This window comes from Crocuta crocuta, unplaced genomic scaffold (assembly GCF_008692635.1).
Source record: "Crocuta crocuta isolate KB4526 unplaced genomic scaffold, BGI_CrCroc_1.0 scaffold41, whole genome shotgun sequence".
Classification (NCBI taxonomy): domain Eukaryota; kingdom Metazoa; phylum Chordata; class Mammalia; order Carnivora; family Hyaenidae; genus Crocuta; species Crocuta crocuta.
The window spans coordinates 10,577,207-10,604,698 of record NW_027529428.1 but is presented as its reverse complement, the minus strand read 5'-3'; the positions used below and the strand labels follow the sequence as shown (position 1 = coordinate 10,604,698).

The window sequence follows — 27,492 nt, the reverse complement described above, 5'->3', positions numbered from 1 at the left end:
ATTTAATTTTCTCTTTTTTGTCCTGTTAATGTTCTAACTGAATATTTACTGAAAAAAGAATAATGGCCATTTGCTGAATATCCTTGTTTATCTTATTACATTGACTATTGACTAAAATGAGAAAGAGTTTTAGATTCATCTTCAAATGAGGTAAGTGTGGAAGGTGAAATTGGAGAAGACAGAAGGGGTCATGTGGTTGTACCTATTATTTTTTGATTGATGTCAAGGGTGTTCCAAAATACTGCTGTTAGCTAACCACAGGAACAACCCTTTATTACTTAGGTTCAGAAGGAAATGGTGGCCTTCCTCAGTCTAGAACTATTCTTTAAAGATCTCATTGTGTGTTACACATTTGTGCTGACCTTCTATGTATATGCATATATGTATATACATAGATATATATACCCATGGCTTTGTATTTAGAGGGAAATTGTTCTAGTTCTGAGTCACGTGGGATTCTGCCGGCATTAAGGGACCACACTTCCTAGACCCTATAGCCCCATAGGGCTTCCACAGCTTCCCCATTTGGAGACAACAGGATTTGCCTTATTGGGGGGAATATATAGTTGCTAATAGGTGAGAGGAGGGAGGAAGGAAGGAAGGATCTCTCTTTCAGTATATATATACACAGTTAACCCTTGAATATTATGGGGGATTTAGCCCCCCCATCCATGCAGTCAGAAATTCACAAATAATTTTTGACTCACCAAAAACTTAACTACAAATAGCCTACTGTTGACCAGAACCCTTACTGATAACATAAACAACATAAATAGTTGATTACATGCATTTTGTATGTTATGTGTATTATATACTGTATTTTTACAATAATGTAAGCTAGAGAAAAAATATTAAGAAAATCGTAAGGAAGAGAAAATGAATTTACAGTACTATACTCTATTTTAAAAAATCTGTGTATAAATGAACCTACACAATTCAAACCCATATTGTTCAAGGGTCACCTGTTGTCCCGTACATATAGAAATAGAAGAAATAGGAGATAGATGTGACAGGTAGATAAGTAGACATCCTTCCTATCTATCTATCTATCTATCTATCTATCTATCTATCTATCTATCTACCTACCTATCTATCTACCTCTTATCAGTTCTACTTCTCTGAAAGACTCTCACTGATGTAGACAGAATGATAACAGCCCTTGAGCTCTCAAATTTTACTACTTATATATTTGAGGTGATTTGATTCTCTCTCATTGATCATGTCCCATCCTAATAGTATTTATTTATGACCAAGTAATCTTTTTTTTTTTTTTACAAGTAATCTTTTTTGATGAAGGACCTTGGCAAACATTTAATTCAAGTCTACTTAAAAATTAGAAAGTAAATGTTTTAACTCATGCTCATCTCATGTATCAACAACAGTTGAGAAATTGTGATCTTAATTCTCAGGAGACTCAGATTTTCAAGGATGTTCTTGTGTTGTTTCTTTTTAGTGGAAAGAACCCCATGTTCTCTAAAAGTGCACCTTCATTTTATATTACCCTTTGAAGCTAAGTAATGATGATCTTCTTTTGTTTCTGGATCAAGTCATAAGAGTTTAGTTCTAATCTCTTTCTTTTAATTATGTTTAACTTCTACAATGAACATATTTGAATTTTGTAAAAAAGAAAAAAATGTTTTTAGTTGAGAACACTGGGCCTCAGATTTAAAACTAACCATACCATTATAGGTATAAAATAGTGACAGGTTTCTTCACATAATATAGGCTGAGGAATAAGAAAAATGGTATTTACTTTTTCTATGATAGAACCAATCAAAAGTTGTGCATTAAAAATGTATCTCAGTAGTTGGGGCTCAGTCAGTTGGGCATCTGGCTTTGGCTCAGGTCATGACCTCAGGGTTCGTGGTTCGAGCCCTGCGTCATTCTCTGTGCTGACAACTCGGAGCCTGGAGCCTGCTTCAGATTTTTTCTCCCTCTCTCTCTCTGCCCCTGCCCCAATCACGCTCTGTGTCTCTCTCTCAAAAATAAACATTAAAAAAAATTTTTTTTAAGTATCAATAGCTAAGGTTTAATATTGCTTAGTTTTTGATGCTAGGCATTCCTAAAGTTTGTGTAATATTGTTTAAAGTCAGCTTTCTTTGTGAAGTGATTGTTCATACAGATCTCCATATTTTTCTTCGTGATGACCAGACTCCTTAATGATATCAATATTAATATTTATATGTATAGCCTAACCTTCATTGTACCTCCCATGACTATTTTCATTTAGATGCATCTGCAAATGAAGTAAGTGTGGAAGGTGAAATTGGAGAAGACAATTTGGTTTTATGTGGGTTTTTTTTTTTTGTAAAATTTCATCAAATAGAAAAGGGTAGTAAATGTTTCTTAAATACTTAACGCAAATATATCCAATCAGTAACATGTTTGTTGCAGCTACATTTGCCAATTACTCATGTGTCTGTGATGTAATCACTTGGCAAAGAAAATATCCAATAGCAGTGAAATCATTTTTGAAGTAGTGAGGAAATGGATGAAGGGGTCTGTCTGGAATGCTTAGCCTCCATAATCCCTAGGCTTGATAAAGTAGACTTGGCTGCATGAAAATTGTTCTTTTTCTCTCACATCACTCTGCATGTGTATATAGAAGACAACCTTATTAAGGGACGACAGGTCTTCAGTCAAGTGCATATAACAGCTAAGGAATTTTATACATTATGTATATTGAAAATAATGAAACAAAATATCACAGTAATCTACCTGTATATTTACTTTCACTTCATCCAATGTGACATTCACATAAGTAAGCTTGCTGCCTCAAATGCCTGTTTAAGAGTAAATGGAGTACCCCAGATGAGCATGCTTACAGGCAAGCTAGGGAAGAATGGTCTTTGCTGTATGAGTGCCAGGTGGCTAATAGCTATCTGTAATGGTGGACACAAGGTTAGTTCACAGTGACTGATTTGGCCAGGAAACATAACACATTATGCATTTTTATGGATGATTTGGATGAAGGAATTGAGACTATGCTTTCAAATTACCGCATAATACTAAATTAGGCAGAGGTACTCATGTTACAGAAGGCAGTCTTCAAACTGAAAATGACCTTGAAAAATTAAGGTATAAAAAATAAAAGATCCTAAAGAAAAAGGATGAAATCAAACAAGACTAAGTCCAGCCAAAACTTGATCAAGACCCAGTACACAGTTGACTAAGAAAACAGTAAGGACATTTTATTCTAAAGAAAGTTCAGGAGATAATGGTGTTCAGAATAAGAATATAGCACTCAAGAGTCAGTGGAGATGAGTGTTGTGAGGTGCTGGGGATCTGAGTAGGATACCTGTCACTTAAAGATGGTGATACGTTTTATTGACATAGGTTGTAAAACTATATTCTGTTTCCTTCATAATGAGAGAGAATGTTGAGTGGGGGGCCCCCTCACCCAGAGGATGCTCTTGTAACATCGTAACCTGTCTTTCCATGATTTGTTTAAAGGAGGGAAGAGAAAGGGAAGAAAAGGAAGAAAGCTTTCTTAACCTTAAGGCAGATTCTCCCCACAGTGATTCTCTTGCTGTATCTTTAGTGCTTCCTGTTTCTGTGGCCTGTTTGCCCTGGATATATCTTTTCTCTGACACCCTTTCTTTTCCACCTTTTATCAGGAAGGCCGCCATGCTCACCACTCTACCACCAATGCCCACTCCCATCTTGGATCAGGATGTTTCATTCGACTTCCTTGACCTATTGGTTGTGTTTTGTCAGACCTTGCTCTGTATGACGTTTGTTTGGAAGCGAGGACCTGTTGGCTCCCACTGCGTTCTTCCACCTCCCTCTCCCTTCAGAACTGATGACCTTGCAGCACTTCATACCTCTCCTCTCTGTCATTCGTGGCTTCTTTATGTACCCAACCATGAGTGTCCATAAGACCCTGGATCCAGAACTCTGTGCTTCTCGTTTTATGTAATCTCAGAGAATTCATCCACTCCTGTGACTCCCCAACCATTGCTTTTTTGGGGGTGAGGTAATGTATTTTATATAATTACAAACTTATAGGAAACTTGCAAGAATGGCACAAGGAGCTGCCATATAATCTTTACCCTGAGTAACCAGTTGTTTGCTATTTGAGAGTAGGCTGTGCCCCTTTACCTACAAATAGTTCCGTGTGTATTTCCTAAGAATAAGGACAGATAGCTATGGTAATAATTTCAACTTTAGGAATAACTGATGCAGTGTAATTGTGTAATTCACAGTCTGCATTCAAATATCATTCATGGTCCCAATACTGTTCTTTATTTTTCCCCAGCCAATAATTACTACTGTGCACGGGGCACTGACCTCTTTCCCAGCCACCTATCCCATAGCATCCCCTTTCAAATAAAGATTTTGTACTGATGTCATCTCATATTAAAAATGTCTAAAATGTGACTTATCGTTTATCCCCTAGAAGAAATCCTCCTCCTATCTCCGCGTCTTTTGGATTCCTTTTAGTGCTTTTAGAACTCTCCCAGCTATCCATGCTTGAAGCTGTGGATCACCTTTGGTTCTTTAGCCCCCATTGGCCTGGTAAGTCCGCTAAATCCCTCCTGTGAAATGTGTCTTCCAGTCTGGCTCCGTGCAAGCTGTTGTGCACCGATACCCATTCAGTCCACACCTCAAACACGTGTTACCAGAGATCCTCATCTACCTGAAAGGCTCAGAGAAGGCTTGTGGTGACGATCCTATCTCAAGTAAACATGGTCAGAACTCAGGGTCCGTTTAGCACCAGGACAGTGAATCAGCCAACAACATGTGGTGACTCACACCTCTGTCTTTATATGCAATTTCTAAACATTTCTTCCCTGTCCCACTATATAAATGTTGAACATGTACATAATTAAATATTATGTTATGGTGTGGAAATATAACAACTGTCTACAACTCACATATGCAGAGGAAAAGTGTCCAATGGATAACTGGACTTCTTCCTGAGCCCACCACTAGTGGGAAAACACTCACTCTTTAATCCGTTTACAGCTTAGTCTGATTCTATAATTTAAATAGTTCCTATAGAAAGTGTTGGATTTCCCTTTAAAAAAGCCTCTCACTCTCTCAGAGATCTCCTCCCATCCATTGTTTGCAGAAAAGAGCTAACATGGAACTGAGATAGTTCTCCGTTAAAAAGCCTGCTTACAAGGTTGGCCCATCTCTGGCATCTAGAAACTTGACTTTTGGGACTAGAATTCCCTAATGCAAGTGGCTCGCTGCACCTAAACAGTTTGTGCAAACAATATGGTTCATGTCGAACACCTGCTTTCCTTCTGGGAGTCTGGAATTCTGCTATGATAAGGCAAAGGGTGCCTCTGTGACCAGCCTCTGAGAAAAACCTTGGCCACTGAGGCTCTGACAAGCTTCCCCAGTAAACAGCATTTCACAGTCCGTTGCTGAGGAAATTAAGTGCATCCTGTGTGACTCACTAGGAGAGGAATCTTGGAGGTTTGCACCTGGTTTCCTCTGGATTTCAGCCCATGTGCCTTTTCTCTTTGCTGATTTTGCTTTGTATCCATGTGCTGTAGTAAATCATAACCACGAATACAACTGCATGTTGAGTCCTGTGCGTCCTCCTAGAAATCACTGAATCTAGGGGCAGTCTTGAGAACCACAACACATCCTACTTTTCTCCATGTGGCAGCTTGTTATTCTCCCCTAGTGGCTGCAGTACATGTGGTCCTCCCACATGCTCTTACAATGTGATTTAGACACACCTTCCGTTGGAAGGCAGAGTCCTTGTTACCTCCCCTACGACTGGGTGAACCATGACTGTGATAGAAGTGATGCTCTGTGGCTTCGGAGGCCAGGAGACAAAAAGCAATGCAGGTTCCTCCTGGTTCTCTCTGTGCCACTGCCCTTCCCAGAACCCAGGCATCATGTTGAAAGCCCAAGCAGGCATGCAGGGAGGACCTGCGTAGTTGTTCTTCTCAACAGCCCCAGCCGAGGTCCCAGCAGGCAGCCAGCATCATCCACCAGCTGGAGTGAGGGATGTTTGCAACCCCAGCCTCAAGTCACTCCCAGCATTCAAGTCTTCTCTGCTGAGGCCTTGGACATTGTGGAGCAGAGAGATGCTGTCTTTGTTACACCTTTTCCAAGTTCCGGATCCAAAGATTCTGGAAATGGGTATTATTTTGTACCATTCTACATGGATTGACCTATTTGTTACACAGTAAAAGTAACTAGGACCCTCCCTAAGATGGTGTCCAGGCATATGGAGAGGGGAATGTGCCCGAGCATCCTGATGTCAGAGGGCAAGAGTAGGATTTTTGTGTGTGCTGTTGTCTGCCTGTTCTGGTCTCTGGGATGATATCCCTAGTCCGCCCGGCTGCTTTTTTCCTTGCTGGCATTGGTGGCTAAAGTCTGTGGACATCGAAATGTCAGTCTTTTTCTATTTCTCGCTCTCTCTCTCTGGGCTAGCTCAGAGCCCAGATGGCTTGCTTGGGATAACTCAGCCTCGTTTCCACTCCCATAAATACTGTGGACCCCACAGAAGACTTCTGTGACTCCCATTCAGCCACAGCTCCATGTTCAGCTCTGCAGCTCCTCTGCAGACTCCCCACAGGTTGCAAAAGTGACTCAGAGTATCCCTCTGCATGAGCATGATGCTCCAGCAGTGTGGGTGTGGTGGCCTCCAACCAGATGAAAGGACAGCCTGACATGTCAGTTTCAAGAGTTCTCATGAGGGATGGGTCCCCTCTTATGTCTTTCCACCATTACTCTCTTTTATCTCATGCACTGCTCTCTGTCCAGGTCAGAGGGACTCTGCCAGAAAGGGAAAATTGGTAAATACATTGTCTCTCTCTGCCATCCAGCTTTTCCCTTTTCTCTTGTTTTCTCATTCCTATAGTTCTCCAGACTCTTACCTATCTTCCTACTATTCATTCCAACCTTTGGTTAAGACTTAACGAAAGGATCTTTTTTTCTATACATTTGGAGAACTCTATGATGTGAAGTCTTCCAGGCTTGGACATTGGTATTCTAAAGTCCTCATGATTGTGAGTAGATTGCAAGGCTGAAAAAATCTTGCTGAAAAATCCTATTTTGCATGTTAGAAGTGGATATTACTTTGTTCTTTGGTTGCCATTTTATTCTGAAACAAGTTTTGATGTCACCTTGGGCAAATGGCTGGTTACACACAGAAAGGGCAAACCTATTCATCATTTTGAAATGATTACCCCCTGTATATTTGATTTGAGTAGCACACTAAATTACTTGCTTGTTTATGACTCCTACCATCTCAATTTGGCCTTGGGTCTAAGCTGCGGTCAATATTAAGATCCTTTAAGGTGGCTCTTGGTGCAGCTGTTTTATTCTATTTCATGCCTGTAGTATTAAACTGTGAAAAGCATGCTTGTTCTGCTTTCTCCTAATAGTTATACCTTCCAGAATCCTAACAGTTAGTTCTTATAGTCCTATTTTGTTCACCTACTCCATATTCGCATTCTTCCAGTTCTTGATTATATATTTAGTCACAAATGTATTGTTTGCCTTTACTCCTACTATAAATATATATATGCCCTGCTTCCTTGGTTTTGACCATTTTATTTTGCTCTGAGTCACAGTACTTCGGTGCTCCAACATTACTTACTATTCAGGTATACATTAGTTAGGATGTTTTTAGTAGTTTGTACAAAACCCAACTCAAGTCAGGTCAGACAATAAAAGCAATTTATTGGTTCACACTTTTTTTTTAAAAGTCAGGTTACAGTAGAGGGTTGATACAGCATTGTCATCATGCTTCTGCTGACTCTCAAATATGGCTTTCACGGTATTGATTTCATGCTCAGCTGATTGAAGTAGCACTACTAATAGCAACCGGGGCTAGATGCTTCCTCTTTTATGTCCAGTAATGGAAAAAGAGTTTCTTTCCTCCAAACCATTGAACAAAAGTCTTGGGCTTTACTTTATTTGGACAAACTCAAAACACATGCCCAGCACTGGATCAATCACTGTCATTGAGAGTGGAGTGAGATTATTGTGATTGTCGAAGGCCAGTTAGATTCTGCCCCTAGAGTTTGTAGTAGGATTGATCTACCCAGACTGCATGGCTGTCACACAATGGGGGATGGGAGAAGTGGATTCAAGGTGAGCTCATTATACTCATGTCTTCCCAATTCAATATTCACTGACCTGAAATGGATTCAAGGTGAGTTAATTATACTCATGTCTTCCCAGCTCAATATTCACTGACTTCACTTTGATAGCTGATGTCAGCCATAGTGGGAGTATTTACAACACAGAAATTGGCAAATATCACAAATAAGTTATGTGGGATTTTTTTTTTGGTGGGGAACTCGTTTACCAATATACCTCTGATAACAGAAGGGACTCAGATTTCATGTGTGTACTAGTAGGCAATGGTCTCTTAACTAGTTTTCCTAGTTAAGAGTTTTCCTCACCCCTAGTAGGGGTGAGATTGCTCACCCCTACATATCCACGTTTAAAAGATAATAGCTTTGTTGAGATATAATTCACATGCCATAAAATTCACCCTTTAAAAGTATGCAATTCAGTAATATTTGTATTTACGTAGGGTCATACAGTCATCAGCACAATCAGTTTTGGAACATTTTCATCACCCAAAAAGAAACTCCGTGTACACTGTATTAGTCAAGTTTGTTAATAGATAGAGAGTCACTAGGATATACAGAAAGAGAGAAGAGAGAGAGTGAGAGAGAGAGAGAGAGATTGATTTATTTTAAGGAATTGGCTAATGCAGTATGGAGGTTGAGACATCCCACAATGTGCTGTCTGCAAGCTGGAAACATAGGGAAGCTGGTGGTGTAATCGAGTCCTACTCTGAAAACCTGAGAACCACGTACCAAGAGCAGGATAAGATGAATGTCCCAGTTCAAATGATCAGGCAGGAAGGGACTGAATTCCTTCTTCCTCTGCCTTTTTCTTCTATTCAGGCCAACCGTGGATTGGAAGATGTGCACCTACATTAGGGAGAGCAAATTGCTTTACTGAGTCAGATAAAAGGGCAGCCTGAGAGACTCTTGAATGCCGAGAACAAACTGAGGGCAGATGGGGTGGGAGGGGAGGAAGGGGGGAGGTGGGCATGAAGGAGGGCACCTGTGGAGATGAGCACTGGGTGTTATATGGAAACCAACTTGACAATAAACTATTTAAGAAAAAAAATAAAATGAAATAAATTTTTTAAAAAAGGTGAAAGGGCAACCTGAGATGGTTAGATCCAAATGCTGACCTCATCTAGAAACACCCTCACAGACACAGCTCAAAAATAATGCTTAGCCAAATGCCTGGGTGCCCTGTGATCCAGTCAAGATGACAGGCAGTGCTGGCCACTGCACCTATTAAAAGCTCTCCCTATTCTCCCCATCCCCCAACCCCTCACAGACTTAATTTCTACCCCTGTGGACACTCTTTGGAAGGAATCATACAATCTGTAGTCTTATGGTTTAGTTTCTTTCACTTAGCATAATGTTTTCATGGTTCATCTATACTACAATATCTGTCAGTATTTTATTCATTTTATTGCCAAATAATATTTTTTCACTGTATGGATAGATCACACTTTGTTTATCTATACATCAGTTAATGACATGTGATTTCTTATTCTCATTCTAATTCTGACCTTCAGTCTTCAATACCTTCCTGCTGCCAGAATCCTTTTCTTGAAACATCACATTTAATCGTGTCACTCACCTGATCAAAATAAATCATCCTCTCTGCTTAGGAGATGCTAGAGGAACACGTTGTCCCTGCAGCTGAAACTCCCTTCAGTTTGACGGAAGCTGGTGTAGGAATGAGCAGACCCTGCCTCCCTTGGAGCAGGCGGGTTTGACCAGTGATGCTCAAATCTCATTGAAAGGGCCTCTACCAGACCAAAACTAACATAAGTGCCTCAAAGAAATTAAACCCTGCCTCTGAAAAAAACAAAAAGCCCAAACTATACAGAAAGTAACATGGATATAATGTAGCTTTAGGATTTTGTTGTTTGTCTTTCTTTTCATCTCTTAATTATTAAGAATTTCATGAGGGTCCTCCCAATGTTCATAGCAGCACACTCAACAATAGCCAAAACATGGAAAGAGCCTAAGTGTCCATCAACGGACGAAGGGATCAAGAAGNCCTGGAGGGATAATGGATCTTACAGTCAGATAGTTAGTTTGAAGTCCTGGCTGAATTACTTAATATTGGGATTCCTTAAATTCTCTTTTTCTTGATATTTTGAGCAAATCATCTTTTCCTATATGTAAAGTAGAAGTAATAATTCCTATGTCAGAGTCCTGCTATGGATTAAAAGATATAAACACTCAACTACTGTGCCCAACCCATGGTAGGCACTCAGTAAATACATTGACCCTATACTTACTGTTAGGGTTGAGTGTATGGTTACATTTTTCAATTATTTTCAATAAAGCCAATCTAAGACTAGAACCATTTTGATGTTCTTTCATTGTTTTATAGTTCTGGTGATTTAATTTCAATATTGTGTTAGTGCTTTAAAATTAGGACCAATCTGAAGCAGAAATTAGATAATGAGTTCAAGGGCTTTATGTTCCTTGTCTACCATTACCCTTGATGTAATCTGAGAGAATCAATATTCCCTTTGAGAAATGGTCAATGAGAGTGTCTTGTTTTATTACAACAGAAGCTTCTATGAAGTGCTTTAAGGATAAATGCCTTAAACACTATACTGGGTTATCCTGAGGTAAATTTCTCAGAGGAATGATCCTTTGAGTTTGGCATTTACTGGCAAGTGTAACTTGATAGCAACTATGAAAGATACAACCGAAGATATTATTCTTTGGAATAATTATAACTTATATTAAGGATGTTGAATGACACGTAAATTGTAATTATTTTGATCTTATGTAGATAATCATAAAATTTAAATTGTTCTTTGTGCCGTATTTTATGGTTTAGAAAATTTTTACATGTGTAACAATTTATCTTTTTAGCTTTATAAGTAAAAGAACTAGATTCTTCTTTCAGAATCAAAGTACTTTAAATGCAATAGCCATATTTTCATTGAGACATTTGTAACTTGAGATATTCAGTTAATTGTGTGAAAATTAAACTTGGATCATAAGAAGATCAACTTTTAGAAATCATTCATTTTTACATATTTCAGTCAGTCAATACTATTTCTTTTTCTCCCTCTTCCCCATAGGAGTATCCTTGTCAAGATGATTATTCAATAGTCCACAGAAAATGCCGTTCTCAGTTCACAGATCTAGATGGTTCCAAAAGATTTGGCGTCAACACTTGGCATGATGAAAGTGGGATTTATGCTAATTCATATGTAAAACAAAAACTCTACCCATCAACTGGTGGTCCTATTGTCCCCTTTTTAAAATAATACATGGAATCAGATCTTCTAACTAGTGAAGGAATAATGGATATGACAGTTGATTTGCTATCCTAATAAATGCAACGGAAAGGTTGTTACTCTAGTAAATTCCTTTAAAAACAATGTCTTATATATTCTAGGCCATCATGTGTATATCCTTCTTTTTGTAAAGCTACTTTGGTATTTTCCAAAGTTTAGTATGTATACCAGGGAAGATGTACAGCACAATTCTAGATGGTACTTGCTGGAATTGTCTTGTATTTATGGACTATGTATTTATTTTAAATGTTACTAGAAACAGTGTGTAAAGCTAGCACAGTCAAGCTTATGATTGCTTAGAATATGGCTAAATTTTTAAAAAAGCTAACTTAAGCTAACATAAATTCCATTTTTAAGGGAATAAGAACATCAATGGTACTCAGCTTTGACATGAAAGTCAAATGGCTGAAGTTTGGGCAACACTGGAGAGAGAGAAAGTTGCAGTGGGGGTGGGATATGCACCTATTGATAGACTTTGGTTTTTCTCTACTGGCTAAATGTGGTGTGGATTATTCATTCAGCATAGTGATTTTCCTTATTTAAGATAATACTTTTTGAGTGTATGGAATAGGAGAGATGTAGATAGAATCTTAGTGAAACTCTAGGGTTTGATGGGGAAACTTTAGGGTTTGATGACTGCATCTAATGTTAGAGTTAGAAGAAATCTTAGCAGTTGTTTTGACTTAACATCCCATTTTACAGATGAGCAAACAAAGCTCACAGAGATTTAAGTAGGTTGCCCAGAGCTCCATAGATAGCCGATTTGAATTGATTTCTGAAGTAGATTTGACCTTTTCTTTCTTTTGAGGATGAGTTTAATTATTTGGTCATCCTAGGCTAAATTTACTGTCATCATTTGCTTTAAAAAGCAAATTCATGAAATAGCATCCATGATAAATGTTAATTTGGCATTGCCTCCAACTCTTGATTAGCAAAATATGGTGGAGACCATAAGCCTTGTGAGCGGAGAAATGATAATAAAGACAAAGAAAATGTGGATATGCCAGGTAAACATTCACCAGGAGAGTTTGACTATAATTTCTTGCTGCTTTAAAGTATGTGTCTGCATGTACACACACAATATATATATTATATCCAAAAGTATGTATATTATATATGTAATGTTCATTCTTTTTCTCATTTTTAATTGACATACACTATTATATTAATCTCAGGTGTACAACTTAGTGATCTGACAATTATATACGTTATGATATGCACACTATGGTAAATGTAGTTACCATCTATCACCATAAAGACTTACTATAATATTTTTGGCTATATTCCCTATATTGTACTTGTCATCCTCTTAGCTTATTTATTTTATGACTAGAAGTTTGCACCTCTTTTGTTTTATTTTTGAGAGAGAGAGAGATGGAGAGAGAATGCACGCACAAGTTAGGGAGGGGTAGAGAGAGAGGGAGACACAGAATCTGAAGCAGGCTCCAGGCTCCAAGCTGTCAGCACAGAGCCCAACAGGGGGCTCGAACCCACAAACCATGAGATCATGACCTAAGCCAGAGTCAGAAGCTTAGCCGACTGAGCCACCAAGTGCCCCTAGAAGTTTGTACCTTTTAATCTCCTTCACTTTTACCTATTTCACCTATTCTTCACCACTACTCTCCCCTCTGGCATCCACCAGTTTTTTCTCTGTATTTATGAGTCTTTTTCCGTTTGCTCATTTGTTTTGTCTTAGTTTCCACATATAAGTAAAATCTCATATAGAATTTGCCTTTCTCTGTCTGACTTATTTAACTTAGCATAATACCCTCTAGGTCCATCCGTGCTGTTATGAATGGCAAGATGTCATTTTTTTTAATGGCTAAGTATAAAAAGCCACTGGAAAAAAAAGGTGTACCACATCTTCCTTATCTGTGCATCTATCAGTGGACACTTAGATTGGCTATTATAAATAATGCTACGGTCAACATAGAGGAGCATATATCTTTTTGAATTGGTGCTTTCATTTTCTTTAGATGAATACCCAGAAGTACAGTTACTGTATTAATAATATTTCCAGTATTTCCATTTTTAATTTTTTGAGGAACCTTCATACTGTTTTCCATCATAGCTGCACCAATTTAAATCCCCACCAGCAGTACATGAGGATTCCCTTTCCTCCATATCCTCACCAACACTTGTTATTTCTTATCTTATGATGCTAGCCATTCTGACTGGTATGAGGTAATATCTCATTGTGATTTTGCTTTGCATTGCCTTGAGAATTAGTGATATTGAGCATCTTTTCCTCTTTCTGTTGGCCATTTGTATGTCTTCTTCGGAAAAATCTCTATTCAGATCCTCTGCCCAGTTTTCAATCATATTATGTGTTTTTTATGTTGAGTTATAGACGTTCTTTATATATTTTGGATACTATACCCTACTGGATATATCATTTGCAATTATTTTCTCTTATTCACTAGGTTGCTTTTCATTTTGTTGATGGTTTCACTCTGCAGAAGCTTTTTTAGTTTCATGTAATCCGAAATGTTTATTTTTGCTTTTGTTTCTCTGACCTGAGGAGGCAGATCCAGAAAAAGATTACTAAGACCCATGTCCAAGAGTTTACATATGCCTATGTTTTCTTTTAGCAGTTTTTGTTTTCATGTCGTACTTGTACGTCCTTAATCCATTTTGAGTTTATTTTTGTGTATGGTATAAGAAGGTGGCTGAGTTTCATTCTTTTGCATTATAATGTTAATTCTTTATATATTGCCTGTTCCAGTGGCTACCTGCCTACGATTACCTTTTTTTTCATAACTATAAATTCATGTTTAATCACCCCTAACAACTCATTAAAAAACATATCTAGGATAGACAGCTTTTGCAGTATGCAAGTATAAATGCCAAGCTACTCATCATTTGTTTTTTTCCCCTTTTTGTAAGGAAAAAGCCTTAATGGCCATATCATTACCTTTGAACAATGTCTGGTACCTGGAAACTAACATAAAATTAATCTGCTTTTGCAGAAATTCTGTACTGTCACAATGACTAACATCACATTTTGCATAATTGGCCTAGGTGTGCCATGAGGGATCCACTTAGAAATCCACTTTGTGCCTGGTGGTCAATTGGTTAAGTGTCTGACTTCAGCTCGGGTCATGATCTCACCATTCATGAGTTCGAGCCCTGCATTGAGCTCTGTGCTGACAGCTCAGAGCCTGGAGCCTGCCTTGGATTCTGTGTCTCCATATCTCTCTGTGTCTTCCATGCTCATGCTCATGCTCATGCTCATGCTCTGTCTCTCTCAAAAATAAACATAAAAAAAAAGAAAGAAAGAAATCCACTTTGGTTTGGTTTAGAAGGAGAATGAAATAAGAGATTATACTTAAACTAGTTAAGTCAAATAGCGCACTGAAATAAAGATTACAGCAGAGATTTGCTCCTTTCCACGCATTCAGTTGCCATCCATTAGTGAATGAGTGAATGTTGGACTGAATGAACTTTACAATATTACACCGAAACTCAGGTCTTACAGGTGCAAGTATTTTGTATTGCTTTGGATTTTTTTAGATAGCTTCTTCGGTGGTTTATCTTGTCAGTATCAAAGACCATTTGAAACAAGAAATATTGGAGCTTTGATTTGATCACTGGAGAATGTCTTCTTTAGGAAGTGACCACACAGCCTACTTATGGGGTCCACATGCATATTTTGTAGTATTTCACCTGAGGCACCAAAATAACACTATGTCTTGTGTGTTCTACACACACACACACACACACACACATGCGCATACACACACAAATTTGTTCCATATTGTTCTTTTGATTCTATGTCTGTTCTGTCAGACCTGTTGGTGTGAGCCCACTATGGCAGATGCAAACTGCTGTGGGGAGTATGGGAGATTAGTTGGGCACATTCTAAGTAGATCTATTGCAATGGTGGTTCTTTTTTTTTTTTTTTTTCCTAATTTACTTCAATTTAGCTAACACATAGTGTAATCTTGGCTTCAGGAGTAGATTGCCATAATACATACAACACCCATTGCTCATCCCAACAAGGGTCCTCCTCAATGCCCATCACCCACCACCCCCATCAACCCTCAGTTTGTTAAAGAGTCTCTTATGGTTTGCCTCCCTCTCTGTTCATGACTTATTTTTCCTTCCCTTCCCCAATGGTCTTCTGTTAAGTTTCTAATATTCTCCATATGAGTGAAATCATATATCTGTCTTTCTATGACTTATTTCACTTAGCATAATACCTTCCAGTTCCATCCAAATTGTTGCAAATGGCAAGATTTCATTCTTTTTTTTTAATCACTGAATAGTATTCTACTATATATATCTATATGTATATCTATATCTATATATCACATCTTCTTTACCCATTCATCAGTCGATGGACATTTGAGCTCTTTCCATAAATTGGCTATTGTTGATAATGATGCTATAAACATTGGGGTACATGTGCCCCTTTGAGTCACCACTCCTGTATCCTTTGGGAAAATTCCCACAGTGGTGGTTCTTGAGTTAAATTTGGCCTGCAGATAACTTTTACTTGGTCTTCAGGATTTTTTTTTCTTTTTTATTTCTCTTAATTAAAAGAAATCAAGCCAAATTTTTATAAATTAAGACATTTTACTTAAATGTCTGGACTTCTAATACCCTTGACAAATTGGCAGATCTGGTAGCAAAGGACCTCATTTTAATACAGCAACAATCAGCGGGGGGAAAAACACTCTTTCAATGGGGGCTAAGTTCATCTTTTTGCTGCAGTTCTTACCTGGTATACTTCACTCATTTGTGGAGGCCTTGTGACCCTTTACCTAAGGAGGGGCAGGATGAACATGAAATAATAAGTTGTGTAGTGAAGGGGAATGGGTGGCAAAAAGTGGCAACACTGGCAGCTTCCTGGTGACTAAGGTTAGGATAGTAAAGATGGAGACCGAATCCTAGTAGAAGGGACATAACAAATCTGGTTGAGTTTGAATAGGAGTCAGGATCCCGAAGTATGTGATGAAGAAAATAGAGATGGGGAGTCGGCTAGGGGCTTCACTTTACAAGTACAGAGGAACCTCAACTACACTGGATTATACTAAGAATCCATTTGGCAGTGAGGGAGGAAGTAAGCATACTAGACCCTGTCTAGTGCAGCTACCTGTCATGTGTAGCTGGCAGAGGAAGATAAGCAGGGCCTGTCCAGCTTACTGGTTTACTCAGAAAGGAAAGCACTGGATAACAGTGGGCCAGAAGTATAGGGAAACTCCAGATTCACTAAGACCCTAGGCGCAGGCATGGGACAATTCTTTCTTAAAGCTGTGTTGACCAGCAGCTAACTTTATTTCAGTGACAGTGGTGGGCAATTTGCTGAGAGCTGGAAGCCCACTCCCAAATAGCTGAGGTGGGACAGACATGAGGCAGTCCTTGTATGTCAAAGTGGAAAACCCAAAATCTCACACAATAAATTAGTGTTCCCAGTTAAGATCATAAGGTTTATAAAATTTTATAAGCTTTTATTGAGATATGATTCTGAACCATCAGCTTCAGTGCTCTTTAGTATTTTCACAGAGTTGTGCTACCATCACCACGATCAATTTTAGAACATTTTCATCACACCTAAAAGAAATTCCGTATCTATTAGCTGTCATTCCCCATTCCTTCCCAATCTCTCAGTCCTAAGCAACCACTAATCTACTTTCTTTCTCTATAGATATGCCTATTCTGGATATTTTATATAAGTGAAATCATACACTGTGTGGTCTTTGTGACTAACTAGTTTCTTTCACTTAGCGTAATGTTTTCAAGCTTCATCCATGTTGAATGAAGTTGACAGTACTTCTTTCTTTCACTGAATAATAGCTCATTGTATAGATATACTACAATGCATCCATTCATCAGTTGATAGACATTGGGTTACTTCTACCTTTTAGCTGTTATGAATAATGGTGCTGTGAATATTTGTGTATGAGTTTTTGGGTGAATGTATGTTTTCATTTCTCTTGGGTATATGCCTAGGAAGGGAACTGCTGGGTTGTATTGGAACTCTGTGTTTAATATTTTGAGGAACTGCCAAATTATTCTCTAATGTAGCTTCACCATTTTAAATTTTCACTAGCAATGCATGAGGGTTCCAATTTTTCCATATCCTTACCAACGTCTGTTGTTTCCTATTGTTTTGATTATAGCCATCCTAGTGGGATGTCATTGCAGTTTTCACTTGTATCCCCCTAATGGCCAACGCTGTTGAACATCTTTCCATGTGCTTACTGGCTATTTGTATATCTTCTTTGAAGAAATCTTCATTCGTATCCATTTTCCATTTATTTATTTTTCAAAGTCATAACCTTTTGTAACATAATTTTTTAAAAATGGGACACGGAATCTAAAAAAGAAAAGCTGATTTTTGTTCTGAACTTGAGAAGCAGCTTGGAAAATTTCATCCAAGAATCAAATATTGGAATTTCCATTACAAGGTGACAATATTTGAAAATGAAGAGGATCCTGGAAAATTTTTGAGGCAGGCACTGTCATGTGAAGATTTAGAATGCATGGGTGTATGTTTAGTCAGTGTTTTTGATAATATTGATATAGTATGTCAAAGTAATACTGAGATTATTCATGAAATGCTGTGGAAATGTATTCTTTTTTAATTAAAAAACTTTTAATATAATTTATTGTCAAGTTAGCTAACATACAGTGTGTACAGTGTGCTCTTGGCTTCGGGAGTAGATTCCCGTGATCCATCACTTACATACAACACCCAGTGCTCATCCCAACAAGTGCCCTCCTCAGTGCTTATCACCCATTTTCCCCGTCCTCCACCCTTTCCACCCTCAATTTGTTCTCTGTATTTAAGACTCTTTTATGGTTTGCTTCTCTCTCTATTTCTATGTATTTTTCCCCTGCCCCTCCCCCATGGTCTTCTGTAAAGTTTCTCAACTTCCACATAGGAGTGAAAACGTATGGTATCTGTCTTTCTCTGACTGACTTATTTCACTTAGCATAATATCCTCCAGTTCCATCTACATTGCTGCAAATGGCAGGATTTCATTCCTTCTCATTGCCAAGTAGTATTCCATTAAATATATAAACCACACCTTCTTTTCCATTCATCAGTTGATGGACACTTAAGCTCTTTCCATAATTTGACTATTGTTGAAAGCGCTACTATCAACATTGGGGTACATCTGCCCCTATGTATCAGCACTCCTGTATCCTTTGGATAAATTCCTAAAATTAGTTCTATTGCTAGGTCAGAGAGTAGTTCTATTTTTAACTTTTGAGGAACCTCAACACTGCTTTCCAGAGTGGCTGCACCAATTTGCATTCCCACCAACAGTGCAAGAGGGTTCCCATTTCTTCACATCCGCACCAGCATCTGTTGTTTCCTGAATTGTTAATTTTAGCCACTCTGACTGGTGTGAGGTGGTATCTCAATGCAGTTTTGATTTATATTTTGTAGAAATGTATCCTTTAATTTTTTTGTTACATATTTCTACTTTTCACCTATCAGGATAGTAACTTAGGCTTGCTGTCTAGGAATTAAACTCATCTCATTTTCCAACACTATTCCCTCATACTAAAATCTTCCCTTTAAGCAGTGGGTCTTAATCTATTGTGTTCATGAGCACCTTTGACAGCCTAAAGAAATCCAGACCTTTTACCCCTGAAAAAGTTACAAATATTCTTGTGAAGAGAACATTGGGAAACACTCTGACATCATAAGTAATGAAGTTTTCCTCTGGAAGATGATGAAATAAACTGTGAATATTTAGCAAGCTACTATTAAGGTCTGTGCACCCATTTCCAAAAGACAAAGTATACATGTACGCACACACACACAATGTATTTTTGTAGGGCAATCACAAAAGAGAATATGTAATTTTATCAATTAACATTTGCTAACCATGTGAAAACATACTGACTTAAAACAACAAATGTTATTTCTCGTTCTGTGGTCTCCTGGGTAGTCTCTCTAGTTCAGGCGGCACCGACTGGGGCTGGATGGTCTGGGATGGTCTCACACCTGGCTGGCACTTGGCCCAGAGTGACCCGCAGGTCAGGGATGCCATTGCTGTGGGTCTTTCATCACGAGGCGGAGCAGGCTGGGCTTGTTCACACGGTGATGGCAGGGTCCCCAAGAGGAGCGTGTGGAGGAGCCTGTGTGCACAAGGGCTTTTCAAACATCTGCCTGTGTCGTATTTACTAAAGCCCTGCTGGAGCAGGTCCTGGGGCCAGCCCAGAGTCGTAGGTGGGTTCTCCCAAAGAGTGTGGATGGGAGGGAGTAGTTTGGTCCATGTTTACAGTCTCCCAGAGCACTGTTGTTCTCTTATGAGAAGTCTTTTTTTTTTTAATTTTTAAAAAATGTTTTATTTATTTTTGAGAGCAAGAGAGACAGCATGAACAGAGGAGGGGCAGAGAGAAGAGAAGACACAGGATCTGAAGCAGGCTTCAGGCTCTGAGCTGTCAGCACAGAGCCTGATGCAGGGCTCAAACTCACAGACCGGGAGATCATGACCTGAGCTGAAGTCAGATGCTTAACTGACGGAGCCACCCAGGTACCCCAAGAAGACTTTTTTTTGTACAGAAATTGTGCCTCTTCCCATTTAGTATGTATTTTAAAAAATGTTTAAATGTGTGCTTATTATTGAGAGAGAGAGAGATCATGAGGAGGGGAGGGGCAGAAAGAGAGGGAGACACAGAATCCAAAGCAGGCTCCAGGCTCTCAGCTGTCAGCACAGAGCCCGACACAGGGCTTGAACCCACCAACCATGAGATCATGACCTGAGCTGAAGTCGGAGGGTTAACCAACTGAGCCACCCAGATGGTCCCCCCATTTGGTATTTCTATTAGAGAAACAGACCTTTTCCATTTGCCTTAAATTGGTAACATAATTTGGTGACTTTTTTTGGTTTGTGGTTTTTTGTGTTTGTTTGTTTTTGTTTTGTCACTTCAGGCCCTTGCTCCTGTCACTGACAGTCCTCGGTGCTTAGTTATGGGTTGGGATAACTCTTCTGGCCTCTCTCCTAAGACAGAGTGAACCCTCCAGTCAGGGTTCCCTGTATAGCTGAGATAGCTAGCTACGAATTGTGAAGTCCCTTCTTTGGTAGAGAGCTGGAAATGGCAAGTAGAGAATAAAGGAACATGAAAAACAACGTGCTGACTTCTATCACCTGCTGTCCTAGAACTATTCCATTGCAATGAAAGGATCAATGGCAGTTGGCACATTGTAAGATAGTATCATCCAGCCAAAATACCCTGTACCTTTCCAGGAGTATTATAGATACTGAAGCCAAGTCATCCAGTGTTGGAAGTTGGAGAAGGCAACAGTTACATGGGAGAGGAGCCTGACCTGAGTTTTTTAGAGGTTAAGGTCAGGGGCCAGACATAGTATAGGATTTCAAGGTCTAGAGTCAGCTAACAGAGTGAAGAACCAACATGTTCCAGTGCTTTTGGTATATTTACAAGATCCCATCATCACAGCAACTTAATAGATATTGTATATGTGTGTGTGTGTGTGTGTGTGTGTGTGATTATCATTACTTCTGTTTGGCATTTAACCTTCCAAATGGTGAAGTGACTTTTGGAATTAGAACCAAGACCCCTAAAAATAAGCCGAGAACTTTCTTTATATCCTCCTTGTTAAGACAAATATGATTCAACTCTTAGTGATTAAGGGGATACTGTTCATTTAACCTGTGACTTTTCAGTGTCCCATATTGTGGGCAGTTTGCAAAGTGGTCACACAATCTATGTCCCACCGATTCTCCCCACAGAAAATTAGCTCTGTACTTCTGTAGTTTTCTTTCTATCTGGTATTATATGGATGTGAAGCCTTATTTTCCCATATTATTCATTGGCCATGGTTTTTATGAAACAGAGTTTAAGTATGAGAGAAGTAAGCATGCTATGGACTCAGAGAGCCTCAAAACATAAAATTGTGACCTTTTTTTTTTTTTAAACTGTTTTGAGAAACATCCTCATCCCCAGTGAAATAGACCCTAATTCTCTCCCCAAGTCTGGAATTGATTGCTTCCTCCACTATATGTGATTTTTGTATGTCTCTCATGGTGCTCACCTGATTATCTTAAGGCCATTTCACAGGGGTTCTTGAAGAGCAGGGATCATTTCTACTCAGCTGGGGGCCATGTGTATCTAAAACACAGTGAGCACTCAGAAATGCTGAAGGAATTCACATAAAGACCCCCATCATAATCCTATGCCGTCATGAGTGAGTGCTTGGGTAATTGATAATTGCAATCCATAGAATCAGAACGCCTTTGGCTAGAAAGATTCAGATAATTAGCGTGTTTGTATTCCCATGGGCTTCAGCGGGAATCTTGGGAAATGGGAAAAGTTTGCAAAATTGGCCTAAGAAAGTTTTATGTACTGAGGAAGACAGTTTGCCAGAGCTTCCATCTATCCGACTGCAATCATCCTTACAGTAAAATAATGTTTACTCGCAAGCCAGAGCACCAATCAGAACAAACACTGCCCCTGTCTCAGGTAGAAGTTCAACCCTGTAGTGTGGTGGGCATGATACAGGCAGCTGCTGAGCCTGAGGCCTGAAGAGATGGTGTGGAATAGGGGCTGAGAGGAAAATTATTTTAAGGAAATGCTGCATCAAAGAAAACGCAGTGTGCACCCTGCCTTTCTCGGGTCCACAGCTACTGTATACATTCGATTATCTAAAGTGTAACTGCCTACGGAAGCTATAAACTTGGCAGATGATGGTGCTGAATTGGATGTTTGAGACTTAATATTTAAAGTGCTATAATTTGCCTCTTTGCATTTGCCTCAAGCCCTCTTCACTTAAATTTCTTATTATGGAAAATGAAATTGTTCTGTAAGTTCTCTAAAGGTTACTGGCAATAACTCATTATATCCCTGCTCCTGGTGCCTTCTATTTATTTTATGGGCTTGAAAAAATATTTATGAATAAGTGACAGAGTTTTGTCATTGTTGTAGTCCCCTGAATACAAACAGCACATGATCCTTACAAGTCACTTTCCTATCAGCAGCCGTCTCTGTGAAGTAAAACAAGCTCCCTCTCCCCCACAACCCCCACAAAAAAGCTGCAATAAATAATCAAAATGAGGTGTGGGAATGACATTCAAATTTGACTTTTTCAGTGTACTTATTTACAGCACATGGATGATCGAGAATTAACGATGGAATAGGCATTCTATTGAACTGCAATGAAAAGAAAAAAATATACAGGGGTACCTGGGTGGCTCAGTCAGTTGAGCATCTGAGTTCTGGCTCAGGTCATGGTCTTGTCGTGTGTGAGTTCAAGCCCCTCGTGGAGTTTGCTGCTGTCAGCACAGAGCTTGCGTCAGATCCTCTGTCTCCCTTTCTCTGTCCCTCCCCTGCTAGTTTGCACGTTCTCGCTTGCTCTCTCTAGAAAATAAAACATTAAAAAAGAAAAAAAATACTAACAGCAGGTGCCAATTCCCATCTTCCAGGCAAAACTGTTATTTTAAAATTCATATTCTCAAGGTGCCTGAGTGGCTCAGTCGGTTAAGCATCCAACTTCAGTTCAGGTCATGATCTTGCAATTTGTGGGTTTGAGCCCCGCATCAGGTTCTGTGCTGGCAGCTCAGAGCCTGGAACCTGCTTCAGATTCTGTGTCTCCCTCTCTCTCTGCCCTTCCCCACTCAGGTTCTGTCTCTCTCTCTGTCTCAAAAATAAATAAACACTAAAAAAATTTTTTTAAATAAATAAAATTCATATTCTCTTTCTGAAAGCTTAATTTATATTAACAGTACCCAGATCTTAGAAAATATAGAAGCTGGCCAAATAGTGAAATTTGAAATAGAACAGGTCTGCAGTCTGTGGTTTCAGTGTATAGCAATGCAAAGAAGAGATGTATTTGTAGAAAAACATGCTGTCCTACCTGGGAAACTTTTTCAGAATGCAATTAGAGTGATGTTGTTATAGGCGTACATTAGTTCACATACTTTTGCCTGCAAGAAACAAAATTCTTAAACTGCTGTAAACAATAAGTACATTTATGATCTCATATAGTAAGAAGTCCAAGGGTAAGGCAGGCCCCTAGTCTGCTAACGTCCAGCCTCGGCACATATCTTGCCTCTGCCTTCCTCAGACTGGCTGCATTATGGTTGCAGTTGTTGTAACCACCATGTCCTGACATGAAAATGTCCAGAGGAAAAAGAACGATTGTTTCTTCTTGAGTGCATTTCTCAGGAATTGGAAAGCTTCCCCAACATCTCTATCATGCAGTCTCAGTGGCCAGAATGGGGTTATATGTACATTTCTGAAACCCAGCAAGGGGAATGCCATGATTAGGTTAGACAAACCACAGTCTTCTCCTGAGCTGCATGTAGATGGGGTTAGCTTCTTCCGGATCCCGTTGCTTGGTTACATGAGGCAAATCAAGGTCGTGTAAGGAAGACAGAAGGAGGGAAACAGATGTTGGGCAGGTAGCCAACAGAGTCCACCCAAGGGGTCACCTGGACCCTGGCTGTCTCTTTTCTTTTCATACAAATAGGTGCTGTCTTGGTACTCTGCCCAAGAAAAATGAGTTTCTTTTTTAAAAAAATCAAACTACATTCAGCATATTGTTTTTTACTTATGTCAGTTACTGGAACGTGAGGGTGCATTATACCACACAGCATGCGACACTATACTTGAAAGTCTTCATTCACCGTCTCTGCTCTCACCTCTCTTCCTCTTCCCCCCTCTCTTGTGTCGTCTGTTCACCCAAACCCTCACAAGTCTTCTCTCCCCTTTTCTATTTCAGGAATTGAACTCATACTCACATATGGGGAAGGTCTGCCTACTATTATTGATTTGAGGACCTTGAAGCCCAGCCTCCGCCCTCATATTTATTAGAGTGTTCGCTTACTCACCAATTGCTGAGAAAATCAATTTGCTTTATATCATTACATACAAAAAAGGCTTTAATATTCTTTATTTTCTTTGCAAGTATAAATCATTTGCAAACTTGGTATTTTAACTAATATTAGCAAAAGGTTACTTGTGATCTATCTCTTAAGTGATTGTAATGGATCAGAGTGCTGTGACTGTATAGTGAGGACTTTTGATCAATAATCATCAATTACCCCAGCCCTGACTTCTCTCATGAGCTTGGCTCTCATATATACTGCTCATCTCTACAGGTAGTAAAGGAGCCTCACTATGTTCAGAATGAAATAACTTTCCATTGCAAACTTGTCTCTCCTGTTTCCTGGTGCTATTAATAAGCACCATCTTCCTCCTCCCAACATTCGTCTTAAGTTTCTCCCTTGTTCTTCATATTGATCTCGCATTTCCCAAAACTGGCCTGGGAATATTGGTATTCCTTGAAGAAGGTGTTACAAACAACAACAGCAACACACTGAGAAAGAGACTCATAAATACAGAGAGCAAAGTGGTGATTGCTAAAGGGGAGGAAGTATGGGCAAAATGGCTGAAGGGGACTAAGAGGTACCAAATGCCATTGTGAAATAAATAAGTCATGAGGATGGAAAGTACAACATAGGATATATAGTCAATAACATTGTAATAACGTATGGTGACAGATGGTGACTATATACTTACCTTGGTGAGCATTGAGTAATATATAGAATTGTCAAATTAGGGGCACCTGGGTGACTCAGTCACTTGAGCCCCCAACTCTTGATTTCAGTTCAGGTCATGATCGCAGTTTGTGGGTTTGAGCCCTGCATTGGGCTCTGTGCTGACAGTGCAGAGCCTATTTGGGATTCTCATTCTCTCTCTTTTTCTCTCAAAATAAATAAGTTTAAAAAAGAATTGTCAAATCAATATGTTGTTCACCTGAAACTAATATAGCAGTGTATGTCAACTGTACTTCAATAATTAATTAATTAAAAATAAATTAAGAAAAGAAATGTTCTGTACTCAAATGTCTTGGGGAATGCTGTATACCATATCTGTATCTTAGAGCATTATGGTGTACTTTAAAGAGCCTGAAAAATTCTGTAGAACAGAAGGCAGTTAAGCCCTGTTTCATCTGGCATTTTCCAGATTTATCTAATCACACAAACATTTTTTTAGAGAATATCTGTTCATATTTCATAGGATATTAGTATTTCATGGAAAATAAGAGGGAAAACATTGATCTAAGCAATTTTTAAATAAAGATGAGGGACAAGAAATTAATATTTACTTAGTATTTAGTAAGTACCATATACCTCATATAGGTGAAGTTAATTTTCTGTTAAATATCAATGCTACTAATAAGGGGGAAAAGCCCAAGTACTTCTGTTAGCAAGCAGATGTAGACAGAAATCCAACTTCATGATGATGAGATAAAGTATAGATGTACCGCAAATGTTTTGGTAACTGGCATGTACATGTTCTACACTTTTCCCTTGTTTTTCTAAACAAAGGGTCATGGCTAACTCCTTTGTTGGTTCATAGCCATCCAGCAGCTCCCCTGGTGTTATCTGAAATGGGCCCCTCACAAACAGAGGGCAAAGAGGGCAGAGTGAGACCGAAGAAAGAAGCAGGCCATCCAGGTTGACAGGTGACAGTTTTAATAAGAGAAAAGGAAACTTACATACAGGCTTGTCTTGGGCAAGCAAGATTAATGCATCCCCACGCCCACCCTCCAAATCTTAAAAGTTTATAAAGAGACCCTAACCAGGCTCAGTCACGGATACCATGCAGGTGCTCTCCACACTACATCACCACCTCATGGCTGTGTCCCTCGAGCAGCCTCTGGGGGACGGGAAAGGCCAGCAGAACCCACGTTTCAAGGACAGGAGACGGGGTGAGAAGCCTCTGAGTACCTGAGTCCAGTTTACAGGTCAATCTGCAGTCACATCTTTCTGATGACATTCCCCAATGTCTTCCTGCTTTATAGTCTCAAAACTATTTATGCACATTTCACCCATTTCCATTAATCACTAATAAAACTTGTGAGTTTTGGTTTCAGTAATCATTTTAATAAAGGTAAAATTGAGTATTTGTAGATAATAATTCTTTTAGTCTATATTGTACCACCAGACTAAGGACTTAATGAGTCTTTTTACCTTAGCAGTTAACGCATTGAATTCATATAGGTGCCTAATAAATGTTCATTTATGAGAATGTAGGATTCTATAGATTCTTAGCCTATCCTCAAGAACTATCAGAAAAAAAAAACTGCATTTAATTAAACTTAAGACAATACAAATGAGTAAAATCCCCAAGTAGGAAAACAGATGAGTGCTAATCTGAAGCAAGTTTGGCAATGTTTGGAAGAGGAGAAATTCAAGCTGTAAATTGGGAGAGATAAAGAATGGATTAATGGTAGAGTATTTTTCAATATTGTATGTTTTAATGCACTTAATCTGCATTTTCATTAAAAATTTATACTAATTTCAAGTAGATTGAATTCAAGTAGTATACTGACTGATAAGATCGTTGATATGATACTAGCAAAGACTTGATTGAGCTTTAAAAAACAAACTGCACAGTGCATATAGTGCCTTTTTAAAAATTGAACTATATCAAGCAAAGAACTATTTCTAAAATGCTCAAGCAAATACAGGAATCAGAAAATTCTTTTCTGTTCAAGTTGGCTGAAGAAAAGAACATAGGAAAATCATAAAGTAAAGAGCATTTCTTTTCAGGATGCCTCTTTCTCATAAGTAGTTTAAAGTCCAGTGGAGTGTGCTAAAAGCTCTTTCATAATGTGGGAAAATAGAAAAAGAAGCCTTTGGCATTTCTGATTTTATTGAATAACTGCAAAACGGGGGCTTTAAAAGAGAAGAAGAAAACTCAAGAAAATGGGTAGCTGAGTGGCATGATAAGACAATAAAAAAAAGCAGATGAAATGAGTGTGAAGGCAAATGTAATGCCTCTCACTTCAGGGAAATCAGGCAGAGAAAATTATCTCAGGAGATTGCCAAACAGATGGCATGCTAGAGAATCTTGGATCTCTGTGAAGATAGTTGGCCTCAATTGAAGTCCTGGTGTAGGGGAAGGACTGTTTTTGAGGAGAGGATAAGTCTTAGCTCTCAAATGCTGCTAATGCAAAGGGGAGGTGGTGATTATTCATGGAAAAATATCAATGATGAAGTTTTTAAACATTTCTAGATTTTTAGGACTAACGGTAGAAAATGTACATTTGCTACGTAGCTTGAGGTGATGTTGGACTTAAAAGTGTGGCATGAGGACTCCTGGGAGTACAGTTGATTTCTTAGGTGCTACAGGGAATACAGGGAAGTCTGGAGCATTTT

The 27,492-nt window shown here is 38.9% G+C and overlaps 1 protein-coding gene across 5 annotated transcripts in view; it reads left to right on the top strand.

Annotated features, from left to right (window-relative positions):
- CFAP95 (cilia and flagella associated protein 95) overlaps nt 1–24,176 on the top strand; it is a 91,758-nt gene extending 67,582 nt beyond the window's left edge. Inside the window, exons 5-6 of one of the 5 annotated variants that reach the window (XM_077759400.1) lie at nt 4,400–4,518; nt 11,123–11,216. In XM_077759400.1, coding sequence (XP_077615526.1) covers nt 4,400–4,518; nt 11,123–11,142 — 139 coding nt within the window. In that variant the 3' untranslated portion in view covers nt 11,143–11,216. Of the gene's footprint in view, nt 1–4,399; nt 4,519–11,122; nt 11,839–24,044 lie in introns of those variants that run through there. The other 4 variants (XM_077759401.1, XM_077759402.1, XM_077759399.1 and 1 more) reach the window with 4 other exon arrangements.
- Nucleotides 24,177–27,492: the final 3,316 nt, after the last annotated feature.